Source organism: Rosa rugosa, chromosome 1 (assembly GCF_958449725.1).
Source record: "Rosa rugosa chromosome 1, drRosRugo1.1, whole genome shotgun sequence".
In the NCBI taxonomy this organism is placed as follows: Eukaryota; Viridiplantae; Streptophyta; class Magnoliopsida; order Rosales; family Rosaceae; genus Rosa; species Rosa rugosa.
This window is the reverse complement of record NC_084820.1, coordinates 23,068,186-23,081,307: the sequence shown is the minus strand read 5'-3', so window position 1 is coordinate 23,081,307 and position 13,122 is coordinate 23,068,186. Positions and strand designations below refer to the sequence as shown.

The 13,122-nt window shown below is 34.8% G+C and overlaps 2 protein-coding genes across 3 annotated transcripts in view; one reads left to right on the top strand and one right to left on the bottom strand.

The window, feature by feature from the left end:
• LOC133724288 (asparagine synthetase [glutamine-hydrolyzing] 2) overlaps window positions 1-13,122 on the bottom strand; it is a 105,894-nt gene that overhangs the window by 49,290 nt on the left and 43,482 nt on the right. The gene's annotated exons all lie outside the window — the stretch shown is intronic.
• Window positions 5,664-12,265, top strand: LOC133724269 (probable LRR receptor-like serine/threonine-protein kinase At3g47570). Its single transcript, XM_062150965.1, has 5 exons — window positions 5,664-6,249; window positions 8,689-8,760; window positions 8,901-9,260; window positions 9,529-11,517; window positions 11,601-12,265. Exons 1-5 carry the CDS (start codon window positions 5,694-5,696, stop codon window positions 11,990-11,992), a joined length of 3,369 nt encoding a protein of 1,122 aa, XP_062006949.1. The 5' UTR covers window positions 5,664-5,693; the 3' UTR covers window positions 11,993-12,265.

Here is a 13,122-nt window from a genome sequence, read left to right as displayed (position 1 = left end):
CAAAAATATTGTTTTGATAACTCAAATCCATTCTAAAAAATAATATAGAAATTAATTTCATAATATTGTTTTCACACCTTAATACCCAGCACAAATTGACACATATAATTCGCACCAATCAATAAAACAATTATTAACATCCCAAAACTCATTTATTTCCTTAGAACATTAAATCACAACAATAACATGATCGATATCAGAAAACATACTAATCCTACCTCACTACACAACTGTACCAATATATATATTTCACGTATGTACACACACACACACACGTAGTCATCCGCTCAGGAATGCTACTAATACCAACTATAGTTCACAATACAAAACCTGTGAAAAATCATTTTTATAATAAAACTTCATTTTTAACTTACCCATAAACCGTAGACAATCAAGTTCATATAATTTAAAACAATTTCCGAAAATGATTTCACAATTTATTAAATAATTTTAAATAATAAAGTAACTCCGTTCATAAATGAACCTCATGAAATTTACTCACCTCTAAATCCAGCTGCGTCTTCACATGCCACACGAGATAAAGCTCAGCCCATCAAACTCCTCTCAACAACCTCGTCTCACCTAGTCACAGCAAGTCACACTCAATACGATACAACGTACACAAGCATTTAAAGTTCGAAACACGCAAACTAAAAACCAAAAACTACGTCCAACAAGACGAAACTTCCTCTGAGACCTCCCAAGGTCTCCTGAACACTCCGAGGATTGATATGTCAAAACGACAAGTCGATCCAACGGTCAGATCCTCACAAATCGAAAACCGAGATAATCGAAATTATGAAAAAACCCTAACATTTCAAACGATCTCCAAATGCTACAAATCATATATATCGACGAGTAAATGATAAAATGACAAGCAACTTCCACAAAGAAGGTCGGACGTGCCGCCACGCGTTGCCACCAGGGTCCTCATGTGGGCTCCACGTGCCGCCAGATCAACCTCCAAACCAGGTTGATCCAACCAGTCAAAATGAAGAGCTTGATGAGAGGAACAACTTTCATACCTGGAGCTAAGATCAAATCGGCCTATATCAAGCTAGAACAAGCCCGAAAAATCTCCACTGCTGAACTTCAAATCGTGATTCTGCCAACCACACTTCGAAGCGAGCTTCGAGGTTTGTATGGTTATGATCTAGAAAAGGTGAGCTCCAGAACCAGGTATGGTTCGAGCCCTATCGTCGCCGGAAATGGAAAATCCGACCGGATCGCCGACGCTAAAATAGAGCACTTCGATCTCCAGATTCCGGCTTGAATCAGTGGAAACCGGTTAGGTAAGGAAGACGAGAGCGACGAGGCACGCTGGTCTGGGTACGTGGCGCTGCCGGAGGACGTCGGACGGTGCAGGTCAGGCGGTTTTCGGCGGATCCTAGGGTTTTCAGAAATTATGAAAAAAAAATCAGAAAAACTCATATTTTAGAAAATTTTCAAAATTGGAAACTTCTCCCGCTGATCATAACTTCCTAGTACAAAATCCGATTTTTGCGTTCCACATGTCCACAAACTCGCATCGACGCGTTCTATAATTTTCGTGAAGTAAGTGTTTAGAGAAACTCAAAGAATGGAAAGTCAACCCTTTGACCCCTCGAAAATAAAACGTTTCGAGAAAATATTCATTCGAAACACTTTCACTCCACCCTCGAACCATGAAATTGTACAAACAAACACTTGATTAATTCCAGAAAATTTCAAGAAATTAATAACGAATTTTTGGGGTGTTACATTTCATGTTCCCTCAAATAAGATGATGCACTTCAATAAACTTTTAATTCTCTACGTGCAATGCAGCAACCCGTAAATGGGGAGGAATCACTACACATATAACAAGAAGTCTGATTATTATGTGCGAGTTTCTTGAGGAATATGCAAATCTTGGAATTTCTATGGTTGATCGTTGTCGATTCTACTTATTGTTGTTAGAAAGGTGAAGAGTTACAGGATGCTGGAATTCGATGTTGCTGCTGTCATTTATTTTGCCTGAACTGCATACTAATTGTATGTATCTTCAAGCACATGTTGTATACTAGTTTGATAACATTCTTGGTCCTGCCATAAAACTTAAGCTTGATGATCTAATGGTTGCAATCTCAATTTCCACAAGAAAGCCAGACTATAGATTCAAGTCAATTTTGTTTGTCAGACAGCAAAATGAAAATCAGAATTGTATACAACATCATAGATAGGTTTTGAATCCATGTAGACTTTAGAATTTGTCAGAGATAATTTCAAGCATTGTAAAACAAGTCTGATATCTGATCATACACCTGTTGTATCTTTGATAAGACTCGCACACTCCAGGCTTATCTAACAGAAGAACAATGCAACAGAAGGATAGTAAATGTACCACCATATTCTATAAAAATTTATGGAACCAAAAAGTGCATTTTGTGATAGTTTAGATATCATATGAGCATTTTACCAGGCCAATTCTTAATCCAATCAAAGAAAAAACAAATGTAGTACTTTTAACCAAAAAGGAGCCTTTTTTTATTTTGTTAAATGGAGAACAAAAATCTTGAAAACATGGCCATCTAAGGAGAGACTTCTCTGCGATTGATCAACAAAGGAGAGCACTCAAGTCTACTTTAATGGGTCCATTTGTTGGTCAAGTCTTTGAGCTTGTCTTTCACACATTTCCCTCTCTCCAAAAATGAAGTTTAGCTACTATGAACCTTCTCTTGGATTGGCGATTCCATCCTTTAACAATTTGATCCACACATTTTCTTGTCAATCATAATTGTCTGTGTACTAGTCAAGTCTTTGGACGTGCTATGTGTTTGCATATGTTGATAGAAATGTAGTGGAGACAAGTAACCTCTATGAATTAATAGTGTGTGTATACATATTGAACTATCCCCATACAGTTTCTCTTGTAACTCTCCTCAGTGAACAATTCCACACACTTTGCATCTTTATTAAAACAAAGGAGAGAGTGGAATGTATGAGTGGAAGAAAATAGGAAGAAGTAAAATAAATAGATATGAGTGGAATGTAAATTTGTAACCAAGAAAGAAAGTATGGTGAGTCGAACTCACGACCTCCCACTTATAAAATGGATACTTATGTCACTAGTTGTATATGAGTTGTTTATTTGATAAAAAAAAAAAAGTACGGTACGAGTGGAAGAAAATAGGAAGAAGTAAAATAAATTAAGGGGAATGTAACCAAAACAAAAGGTATGGTATGGTATGTATGGTATGTATGGTATCTATATATACATGTCTTGTCTCGCCTTTATTCTAGACCGTACATGTCATGCTCGATCAGAATTGCTATTCAATAAAAAAATGGTAAAAGTAGAATGGAAGCATGAGAATTTTCTGAAAATTTATCATATAGCAGTAAATGGGAAGAAATAAAAGAAAATCGTGTAGAACTTAAATTAAAAAGAAAAAAAATCAGTGGATGAAATTAAAGAAAAAAGGGCTCCCAAGAGAAAGATCGAACCAAAAGAATTAGGGTGAGGCTATTTCCACCCTACCAATTGCTTTGTTCATCCTACAACTAAACTTTTATCCTGAAACTTCCAATTTCACCCTCAAATAATTTAGAAAAGAAAAAAAAAGATATCACCATTGAAAATGTAAAATGGGAAAAGAAAAAAGAAAAAATAATAAGCACACCATCGTGCTGCAACCCCATGCCTTCTAGTTTCTTTTTACTCTTTTATTTTTTTTCCTCTTCTCTATCTTCTCCCTTCATCAGCTACTGTGACGTAGAATCAAGCATGAGTAACATGAAGTAGAACAAAATAATACTAACCAACAATTCTTTTCACTTGTTGCTATAGCTTGAAAATTTCATATAACTAATTGTTTGGAAGAATAGCGATGAAGAAGCTGAGATGATATTTTTTTTTATATATATATTTTTTATAGAAAGCTGAGATGATAATAGAGATATCTGTTGGATAAAGTTTTATTTATCCATAAAATTCCTTAACTAGAATTATTTTTTATGTTAATAAATGTAGTTAAGGATAATTTTGGAATTTTAAAGAAAAAATTTGATTGTAAGGTGAACAAAGTATTTAATATGGTGGAAATAGTCGCACCCAAGAATTAAAGAAGTGTCCCTTAACCAACTGTGCAGGACCCAATTACATATGCTAAATATTTTATATTTGCAAATTTGGGTGGGCTACATCCTTGTGGGTAGATCCGCCCTTGTTTGCATTAGAGTCCTCATCACCACCATCTACGACATCATCTTGGTGCTTTTGAGGAGTGGCTTCGTCTTGGTGAGTCAAATCGATTTCGAGGTGTCTGGTGAGCAATTCCTGTTCGATGTTGCCAGAAGTGAAGAAAGGAAACTCTGGGAGGAACCCTACTTGAGATTGTTGTGTTCCAGCTCTTTTTTTTCAGAACTTAGTTTATTTTATTTTAATTTAATTTAAAATAATTTGTAAAAAAAAAGAAGAAGAAGCATTTTACAATATATCTCTACTTTAACGGAATAAGGACAGAACTTCTAAAGGTGCTTAATTTTACCCAATTCTTAATCTAATCTAAAAAAAAGGTAGTACTCTTACCCAAGGAGTCTTTGTTTATTTTATTTTAATTTAATTTAAAATAATTTGTAAAAAAAAAAGAAGCATTTTACAATATATCTCTACTTTAACGGAATAAGGACAGAACTTCTAAAGGTGCTTAATTTTACCCAATTCTTAATCTAATCTAAAAAAAAGGTAGTACTCTTACCCAAGGAGTCTTTGTTTATTTTATTTTAATTTAATTTAAAATAATTTGTAAAAAAAAAAAAAAAATAAGCATTTTACAATATATCTCTACTTTAAGGCTATGTTTGGTTGGTGGAAAGGAAAGGAATCAATTTCATTTCCCATGGGAAAGTGAATCCGGAGGGGGGGGGGGGGGGGAATGGATTTCCTCCACTTTTTCCCTTCATTTGGGAAAGTGTTTCCCTTCCAATGGCTGTCCCAAACACAGGAAATGAAACACTTTCCTTTCCCAATGCCCATTTTCCGGGAAACAAACAAGGCCTAACTGAATAAGGACAGAACTTCTAAAGGTGCTTAATTTTACCCAATTCTTAATCTAATCTAAAAAAAAGGTAGTACTCTTACCCAAGGAGTCTTTGTTTATTTTTATTTGTTTTGGTTACATGGAGAGCTAAAAGATTGGGGGGGGGGGGGGGGGGGGTCTCAATAGGCCATCTGTTGAATCTTCTCTGAGATTGATTGACAAAGAAGAGCAAGCATTGAAGTCTTCATAAATGGGTCAGTAGTTGTTCAAGTCTTTTAGCTTGTCTTTCACGCATTTCCATCACTCTTTTCAAATGAAGTCTACCTACTGTGAACCTTCTCTTGGATTGATGATTCCATCCCCACATTTCCTCGTCAATCATATCTATAAGTCTATAACTAGTCAAGTCTTTGGACGTGTAATTGTGAGTTTTCATATGCCAATTAAAAAGTAATGCCAGACAGCTAACCTCTCTTAATCAGTAGTGTGTGTATATATATTAGACTCTCTCTCATAATTCTTCTCAGTCTTAGTTAACAATTCCACCCACTTTGCATATCCATTATTCACAAAATGGAGAGAGTTACTTGGGTCTTCCTAGTATACTTATTATGTTGTACAACGACTAGCTACTTAACTCTTCTCAGTCTTAGTTAACAATTCCACCCACTTTGCATATCCATTATTCACAAAATGGAGAGAGTTACTTGGTTCTTCCTGGTATACTTATTATGTTGTACAACGGTTAGCTTCTTAACTATGGCAGCACGAACCAACCTTAACATCACCACAGACCGATCTGCTCTTCTTGCTCTCAAAGCCCATATCATCAGTGACCCTCAAAACAAGATCTTTACCAATTGGTCAACCACTACCCCTGTTTGCAACTGGGTTGGTGTCATTTGTGGTGCACGTCATCATCGAGTCGCAGAGTTGAACCTCTCTTACTTTGGTCTCGCGGGCACCATGCCTCCTGAGCTAGGCAACTTATCATTGCTTGTTGATCTGGATGTCCAAAATAACAGTTTCCAGGGTACTTTGCCTAAGGAATTAGCTCGCCTGCGTCGGTTGAAGTTTATTAACTTGGGATACAACAAGTTTATGGGAGTGATTCCGTCATGGTTTGGGTCCTTGTCCAAACTTCAAGGTTTCAGGTTGTTTGGTAATCAATTTTCAGGTTCCATACCAGCTACCATCTTCAACTTATCTGCTTTGCAAGTAATTGATCTGGATTATAACCAACTCTCAGGTACGAACTAAAATACACACCAACAAATTAACAGCATAGCATGTTAAGGTATAAGATACGCTAATTAATAAATGGATTAATTTCAGTTTACCCCCCTAAGGTTAGGGGTCGTCATCATGTTAGTCCCTCTAGTTTTAATTTAATCATGTTAGTCCCTGTACTCTCAAATTTCATCATCCGTGTCCAATTTCTACTATTCCGTCCAATTTGGACCGTTAAGTCTGACTTTTGAGGGCTAAAATGGTCATTTCAAGACAAAAAAAAAACTAAAAAAAAAAAAGATTTTTTTTTTCTTTTTTTCGTTTTTTTTTTTTTTGCATTTTTTTTATTTTTTTATTTTCTTGTTTTTTTTTTCTTTTTCTTCGCTTATTATTATTATTATTATTTTATAATTTTGTCTTCAACCTATACACCACAAGTTATAATAGGTTTATAAAAACAAAAAAAAATACTCTAGGTAGTTAAAAAGCCGCTCGCTGGTCTACGATATTTGTGATATATCTCTGATAAAGCGAAGAATTTTAGGATATATCTGTAAAATATAATAGGTTTATAAAGTGAAGAATTTTAAGATATCCTCAATAAAGTGAAGAAATATCTATAAAATATGATTAAAAAAATAAATACAGATATTTCTTCACTTTATTGGGGATATATCCTAAAATTCTTCGCTTTATCGGAGATGTTCCACAAATATCGTAGACCAGCGAGCGAAGAATTTTAGGATATATCCCCAATAAAGTGAAGAAATATCTGTATTTATTTTTTTAATCATATTTTACAAATATTTCTTCACTTTATTGGGGATATATCATATTATTCTTCACTTTATAAACCTATTATATTTTATTGATATATTTTACAAATATATCCTAAAATTTTTCACTTTATCGGAGATATATCACAAATATCGTAGACCAGCGAGCGACTTTTTAACCATCTAGAGTATTTTTTTTTATTTTTTATAAACCTATTATAACTTGTGGTGTATAGGTTGAAGAAAAAATTTATAACAATAAAAAATAAAAAATAAACACCTAGAGTATTTTTTGTTTTTGTTTTTATAAACCTATTATAACTTGTGGTATATCTCCGATAAAGCGAAGAATTTTAGGATATATCCCCAATAAAGTGAAGAAATATCTGTATTTATTTTTTTAATCATATTTTACAGATATTTCTTCACTTTGTTGGGGATATATCCTATTATTCTTCACTTTATAAACCTATTATATTTTATAAATATATTTTACATATATATCCTAAAATTTTTCGCTTTATCGGAGATATATCACAAATATCGTAGACCAGCGAGCGGCTTTTTAACCACCTAGAGTATTTTTTTTTTTGTTTTTATAAACCTATTATAACTTGTGGTGTATAGGTTGAAGACAAAATTATAAAATAATAATAATAATAATAAGCGAAGAAAAAGAAAAAAAAAACAAGAAAAAAAAAAAAAAAAAAAAAAACAGAAAAAAAAATGCAAAAAAAAAAAAAAAAAAACGAAAAAAAGGCAATTTGTTTTTTTAGTTTTTTTTTTGGTCTTGAAATGACCATTTTAGCCCTCAAAAGTCAGACTTAACGGTCCAAATTGGACGGAATAGTAGAAATTGGACACGGATGATGAAATTTGAGAGTACAGGGACTAACATGATTAAATTGAAACTAGAGGGACTAACATGATGACGACCCCTAACCTCAGGGGGGTAAACTGAAATTAGTCCTTAATAAATATTTCATAGCAAGAGAAATTGGAAACCTAACAACATTGTAGGAGATATACCTTAATGGTAACAATTTTATAGGTATGTTACAAATTGGTTTTGTTGAAATAGTTAAAGAGATAATAATTGTACATATGTCGTACACTTGAAACTTTAAGACATGTGTGCAGATGATCAACTAAACTATTTAATTGTTAAGTTTTAAGAAATAGAAAATGAGATTGGCGGTTTAGATCAACTGGAGAAGTTGTCAGTGAACTTCATTACCTTAAAATGGCCTATTAATGCCTATGGTTTTCTTCAAAATGTCTTTTTCAATTATTTTTGTGTTTATATGAAAACAACTTGACTGGAAGACTTCTGAACACTATATGTCAACATTTCGAGCATTCAAAAGTTGGATTTTTCTTACAATCAACTTGACAGTCCACCTCCATCTAAATGGTCGCAATGCAAGCAACTTTTATTACAATTATCACGGAAGCATAACCATCTATATTGGCCACTTAACTCATATATAGATGATTATATTGTTCTTAACTCGAACTATTTGACATATATGCAATAATCATTTTATTTTCTTCTTAAATATCTTGATTGTTCCTTAGTAATCAATGTGTGGCAATGATTATAAGATTTCTCAACTATATATGTTTGACACCCTAGCTAGATTGTTAAGGTAAGTAGATATCTGATTAATAATTAATAACAGGTAGAATTTCCGGAGAAATCGGGAACCTAACAACATTGAAGGAGATCTACCTTGATCGTAATAATTTTGAAGGTATGACTCCCATCGATTTTGTCGATTCAAATGGATAATTAGTTACCTACATGCCCCATATTTGAACTTTTTATTCTTGTGAAATAGTATCGAGTATATCATATGTCTTGTATCGGCTGTAATGTGTATTGATCTTTCAGAAATTCCAAAAGAGATCGGCATTTTGAATCAGTTGGAAAACTTGGTGGTGCAAGAAAATGCCTTAAAAGGCCGTATTCCTATGGCTGTCTTCAACATGTCTTCTTTGACTGTTTTAACTTTCTATGGAAACAGCTTGATTGGTAGAATTCCGGACAATCTATGTCAACATCTTCCTAATATTCAAATTTTGTATTTGGGTAAAAATCAGCTCAATGGCCCACTTCCTTCCACATTTGGGCAATGCAAACAACTTCTTGAATTAAACTTGGAGGTTAACAGGTTGAGTGGAAGAATACCCAAAAACATTGGAAACTTAACCCAGATAAAGATGCTTAGCTTTACCACAAACAGCTTGACAGGTATTTATAATCTCAATTGCATATGATTTAATTACCATTATATATTTTTATAAACTGGTTCATTGAATTATCAATCCAAAAGATGATGGCCATTTTATATTTTGATAATCATACTATATTGTGCCTGGCTATCATGATTTAGACAAATCTATATCCGTCTAATGTATTCCTATATTTTTTTTTTAAATTAGACAAAATTTAATAAAGCAACGTTCCTAATTTAAATTAAACTTTTAATAATGCCAATGTGTTGATATAATTGTTGCAGGTACTATACCATATGAGATTGGTTATCTTCCAAATCTAGAGCGACTGGGGCTCCGTGGTAATAATCTAAATGGTCATATCCCATCCTCAATCTTCAATATGTCCACAATAACAAAATTAGATCTCGGCTTCAATCAGCTTTCGGGTAGCCTCCCAGCAAACATAGGCATTGGGCTTCCAAAACTAGAAGAGTTTGAACTAGGAGCGAATCACCTCAGTGGAGTAATCCCTAAATCTATCTCCAATGCTTCTGAGCTTCGGATTCTAGACCTGGGAGGTAACTCTATTTCTGGATTTATTCCAACCAGTCTATGCCTCTTGACAAACCTTGAAGGCCTCAGCTTCTATGGTAATAATTTGGCCATTGATACCTCTACTCCAGAAGTTAATATTTTGTCTTGTTTGGCAAATTTCAAAAATTTGAGGTATTTATCCTTCACAAGCAATCCATTGAATGCCAAGCTTTCGATTTCCTTCAACAATTTCTCTGCATCACTTCAATATATTTATTTAGGAAATTGCAGCTTGAGTGGTACCATCCCTAGTGATATAGGAAATTTCAGTAGCTTAATATCGTTATCCCTATTTATGAATCAATTGAGTGGGCCAATTCCAGGCTCAATGGGAAGACTACATAATCTTCAAGGTTTGTATATGTATGATAACACATTGCAAGGACACATTCCAGATGAACTTTGTCAACTCAAAAACTTAGCTGATTTATATTTGGGTGGGAATCAACTCTCTGGTTATGTACCAACCTGCTTGGGTAATCTAACAGCATCTCTAAGACGTCTATCCTTAGGGTCCAATTCGTTGAATTCCACAATACCATCTACCTTGTGGGAACTTACAGATATCTTGGAACTAGACTTGTCATCCAATTCTCTAATTGGACCTCTAGCAGGTGGTGTTGGTAATTTGAAAGTTGCTACATACATAAATGTATCATACAACCAATTATATGGTAGTATACCAAGCAGCGTTGGGAGTTTATCGAATTTGGTCAATCTCTCCTTGGCACATAATAATCTAGAAGGCCCTATTCCTAGTTCCTTTGCAACCTGTGTAAGCTTAGAACGATTGGATTTATCTCATAATAGTCTTTCTGGAGTGATTACAAAGTCTCTAGAAGCACTCTCATATCTCAAGTATCTGAATCTGTCTCTCAACATACTCCAAGGAGAAATTCCAACCGGTGGTCCTTTCAAAAACTTCTCTGCTGAATCATTTATTTCAAACCATGGACTCTGTGGGGCATCCCAATTTCAAGTTCCACCATGCAAAAGAAAAACTAGTATGTCTATCTTGAAATATGTTATTCCGGGGATCTTGTCAGCAATGCTTCTAGCGACCTCCATATTTTGGATGTTGATGTTCCGCAGACAAAAGAATGCGAAAGCTGCAGCACAAACTATCTTAACGCCTCAAGTTTTATGGAGAAGAGTTTCATACTTAGAGCTCCTAAGTGCGACAAATGGATTCAATGAAAGCAACTTACTTGGTACTGGGGGTTTTGGCTCAGTATATAAAGGAACATTGTCAGATGGGATAGACGTTGCGATAAAGGTTTTCAATTTGGAGTTAGAAAGGGCATTTACAAGTTTTGAGGTTGAATGTGAAGTGCTAAGTAATGTTCGTCACCGAAATCTTGTCAAAGTCATCAGTTGCTGCAGTCAAATTGATTTCAAAGGTCTTGTATTGAATTACATGCCTAATGGGAGCCTTGAGAAGTGGTTGTACTCTCAGAATTCCTCTTTGAACATAATGCAGAGGTTGGATATAATGATAGATGTTGCATCGGCATTAGAGTACCTTCATCATGGTTATGAAGTACCTATTGTCCATTGTGATTTGAAGCCAAGCAACATCCTACTAGATGATGACATGGCTGCACATGTTGCTGATTTTGGTATTGCAAAACTCTTGGGTGGAGGAGATTCTATAACTCAAACCATGACTCTAGCCACAATTGGGTATATTGCTCCAGGTGTTGTACTTTATTTTTCAATTCTGTATGTTGTCCTTAATTATAAAAGTATTTTTGTTTTTAAATCAATTTTATATATGCAGAGTATGGAATGGAAGGAACAGTGACAAGAAGAGGGGATGTGTATAGTTTTGGTATTGTAGTGATGGAAACATTCACAAGAAGGAAGCCAACCGATGAGATCTTCGTTGGGGAAATGAGACTAAATCAGTGGGTTGCAAATTTCCTAGTTGCAGATGCGATAGTTGAAGTTGTGGATGCTACCTTACTTGGAACCGAGGAGGATCATGACTTCGTGAGCAAGAGGGAGTGTTTATCATCTATTATGAGATTAGCTGTTGCTTGTTCAACAGAATCACCGGAAGAGAGGATAAACATGGAAGAGGCTGTAGCCATGCTGAAAACAATCAAGATCAAGTTTTCAAAGGACTCTACTGCTAGAGGTGTGGTGTTGAACCGTCATTCTGTTTCGTAACCCCTTAATTAATATGTCGATATATCTTAGCATGGCATTTGATTCAGTACGTAATTATGTAATTGTTTGGCAATGTGGTTCTGACTCATGTTTGGTTGGTAATTCACTCTACTACTTTGTATTAAAAAATAACTTCCATCTAGCTCTTTCCACTTTGTAGTTTCTGTGTTTTGCTGCTTTGAGGCTAGCTGCTTAAATAAACCGAAGGACTACTATTTTCTCAATTCTTCTATCTATAAGTTCTTAAAGTACTTATCTATAAGTTCTTCCAGATGCGGCCTCGTCTACCCTGCTTCTAGATTCTGTTAACCGAATTGGTTGTCCAAGGGGTTTCTTGTTGTAATTCATTTTCTCCTCAAAAAAAAAAAAATGTACTTATCATGGTAGAGTATGCCTAGGATTTATATGAAGTGTCAGTATGTTGTACTCCAATCATTGTATTCTTCTATTCCGTTGTTGTGTATATAGAAATTGATATTGATATGTATTTGATTGAATGATACAATTGTACAAAGGACTGCTATTATATACAAGCATCAGTAAGCTATTCCAGGTAAGCTATAATTGCATACAACACGATCCCACAATCACTCCTAGACTTGGAACAAAATCTTCATCAATCACTCCAATTACTCTGTACCAGATCACAACAAGATCATTGACTTATTTTCTTTCCTTTATCACTCCCCCTCAAGTTGGACCGTGAATGTCAATAACACCCAACTTGCCAAGGTGCATGTGGAGAGCAGGTGCTCTTAGTGGCTTTGTAAACAAGTCAGCTATTTGATTTCCAATTTGCACATAAGCAGTTTTGACTTCCCCTCTTTGAATTCTTTCACGAACGGTGTGACAATCTAACTCAATGTGCTTCGTTCGTTCATGATAGACTGGGTTTGCTGAGATGTGTAAGGCAGCTTGATTGTCACAAAATAGTCTTGCTGGCTCAGGGTGTTGTACACGTAAATCTCTCAACAAGTATCTCAACCAAGTAAGTTCACAAGCAGCTGCAACCATAGGCCGATATTCAGCTTCGGCAGATGATCTAGATACCGTAACTTTCTTCTTATTCTTCCATGATACAAGTGACTTGCCAAGAAATACACAATATCCCGTTACTGATCGGCGTGTAA

What these genes read in the sequence shown, in the direction of transcription:
- LOC133724269 (XM_062150965.1), top strand. Translation starts at nt 5,694, where the DNA reads ATGGAGAGAGTTACTTGGTTCTTCCTGGTATACTTATTATGTTGTACA. An exon ending in TGATCGTAATAATTTTGAAG is followed by an intron (nt 8,761 to 8,900) that starts GTATGACTCCCA and finishes TTGATCTTTCAG; the next exon opens with AAATTCCAAAAGAGATCGGC. An exon ending in TACCACAAACAGCTTGACAG is followed by an intron (nt 9,261 to 9,528) that starts GTATTTATAATC and finishes TAATTGTTGCAG; the next exon opens with GTACTATACCATATGAGATT.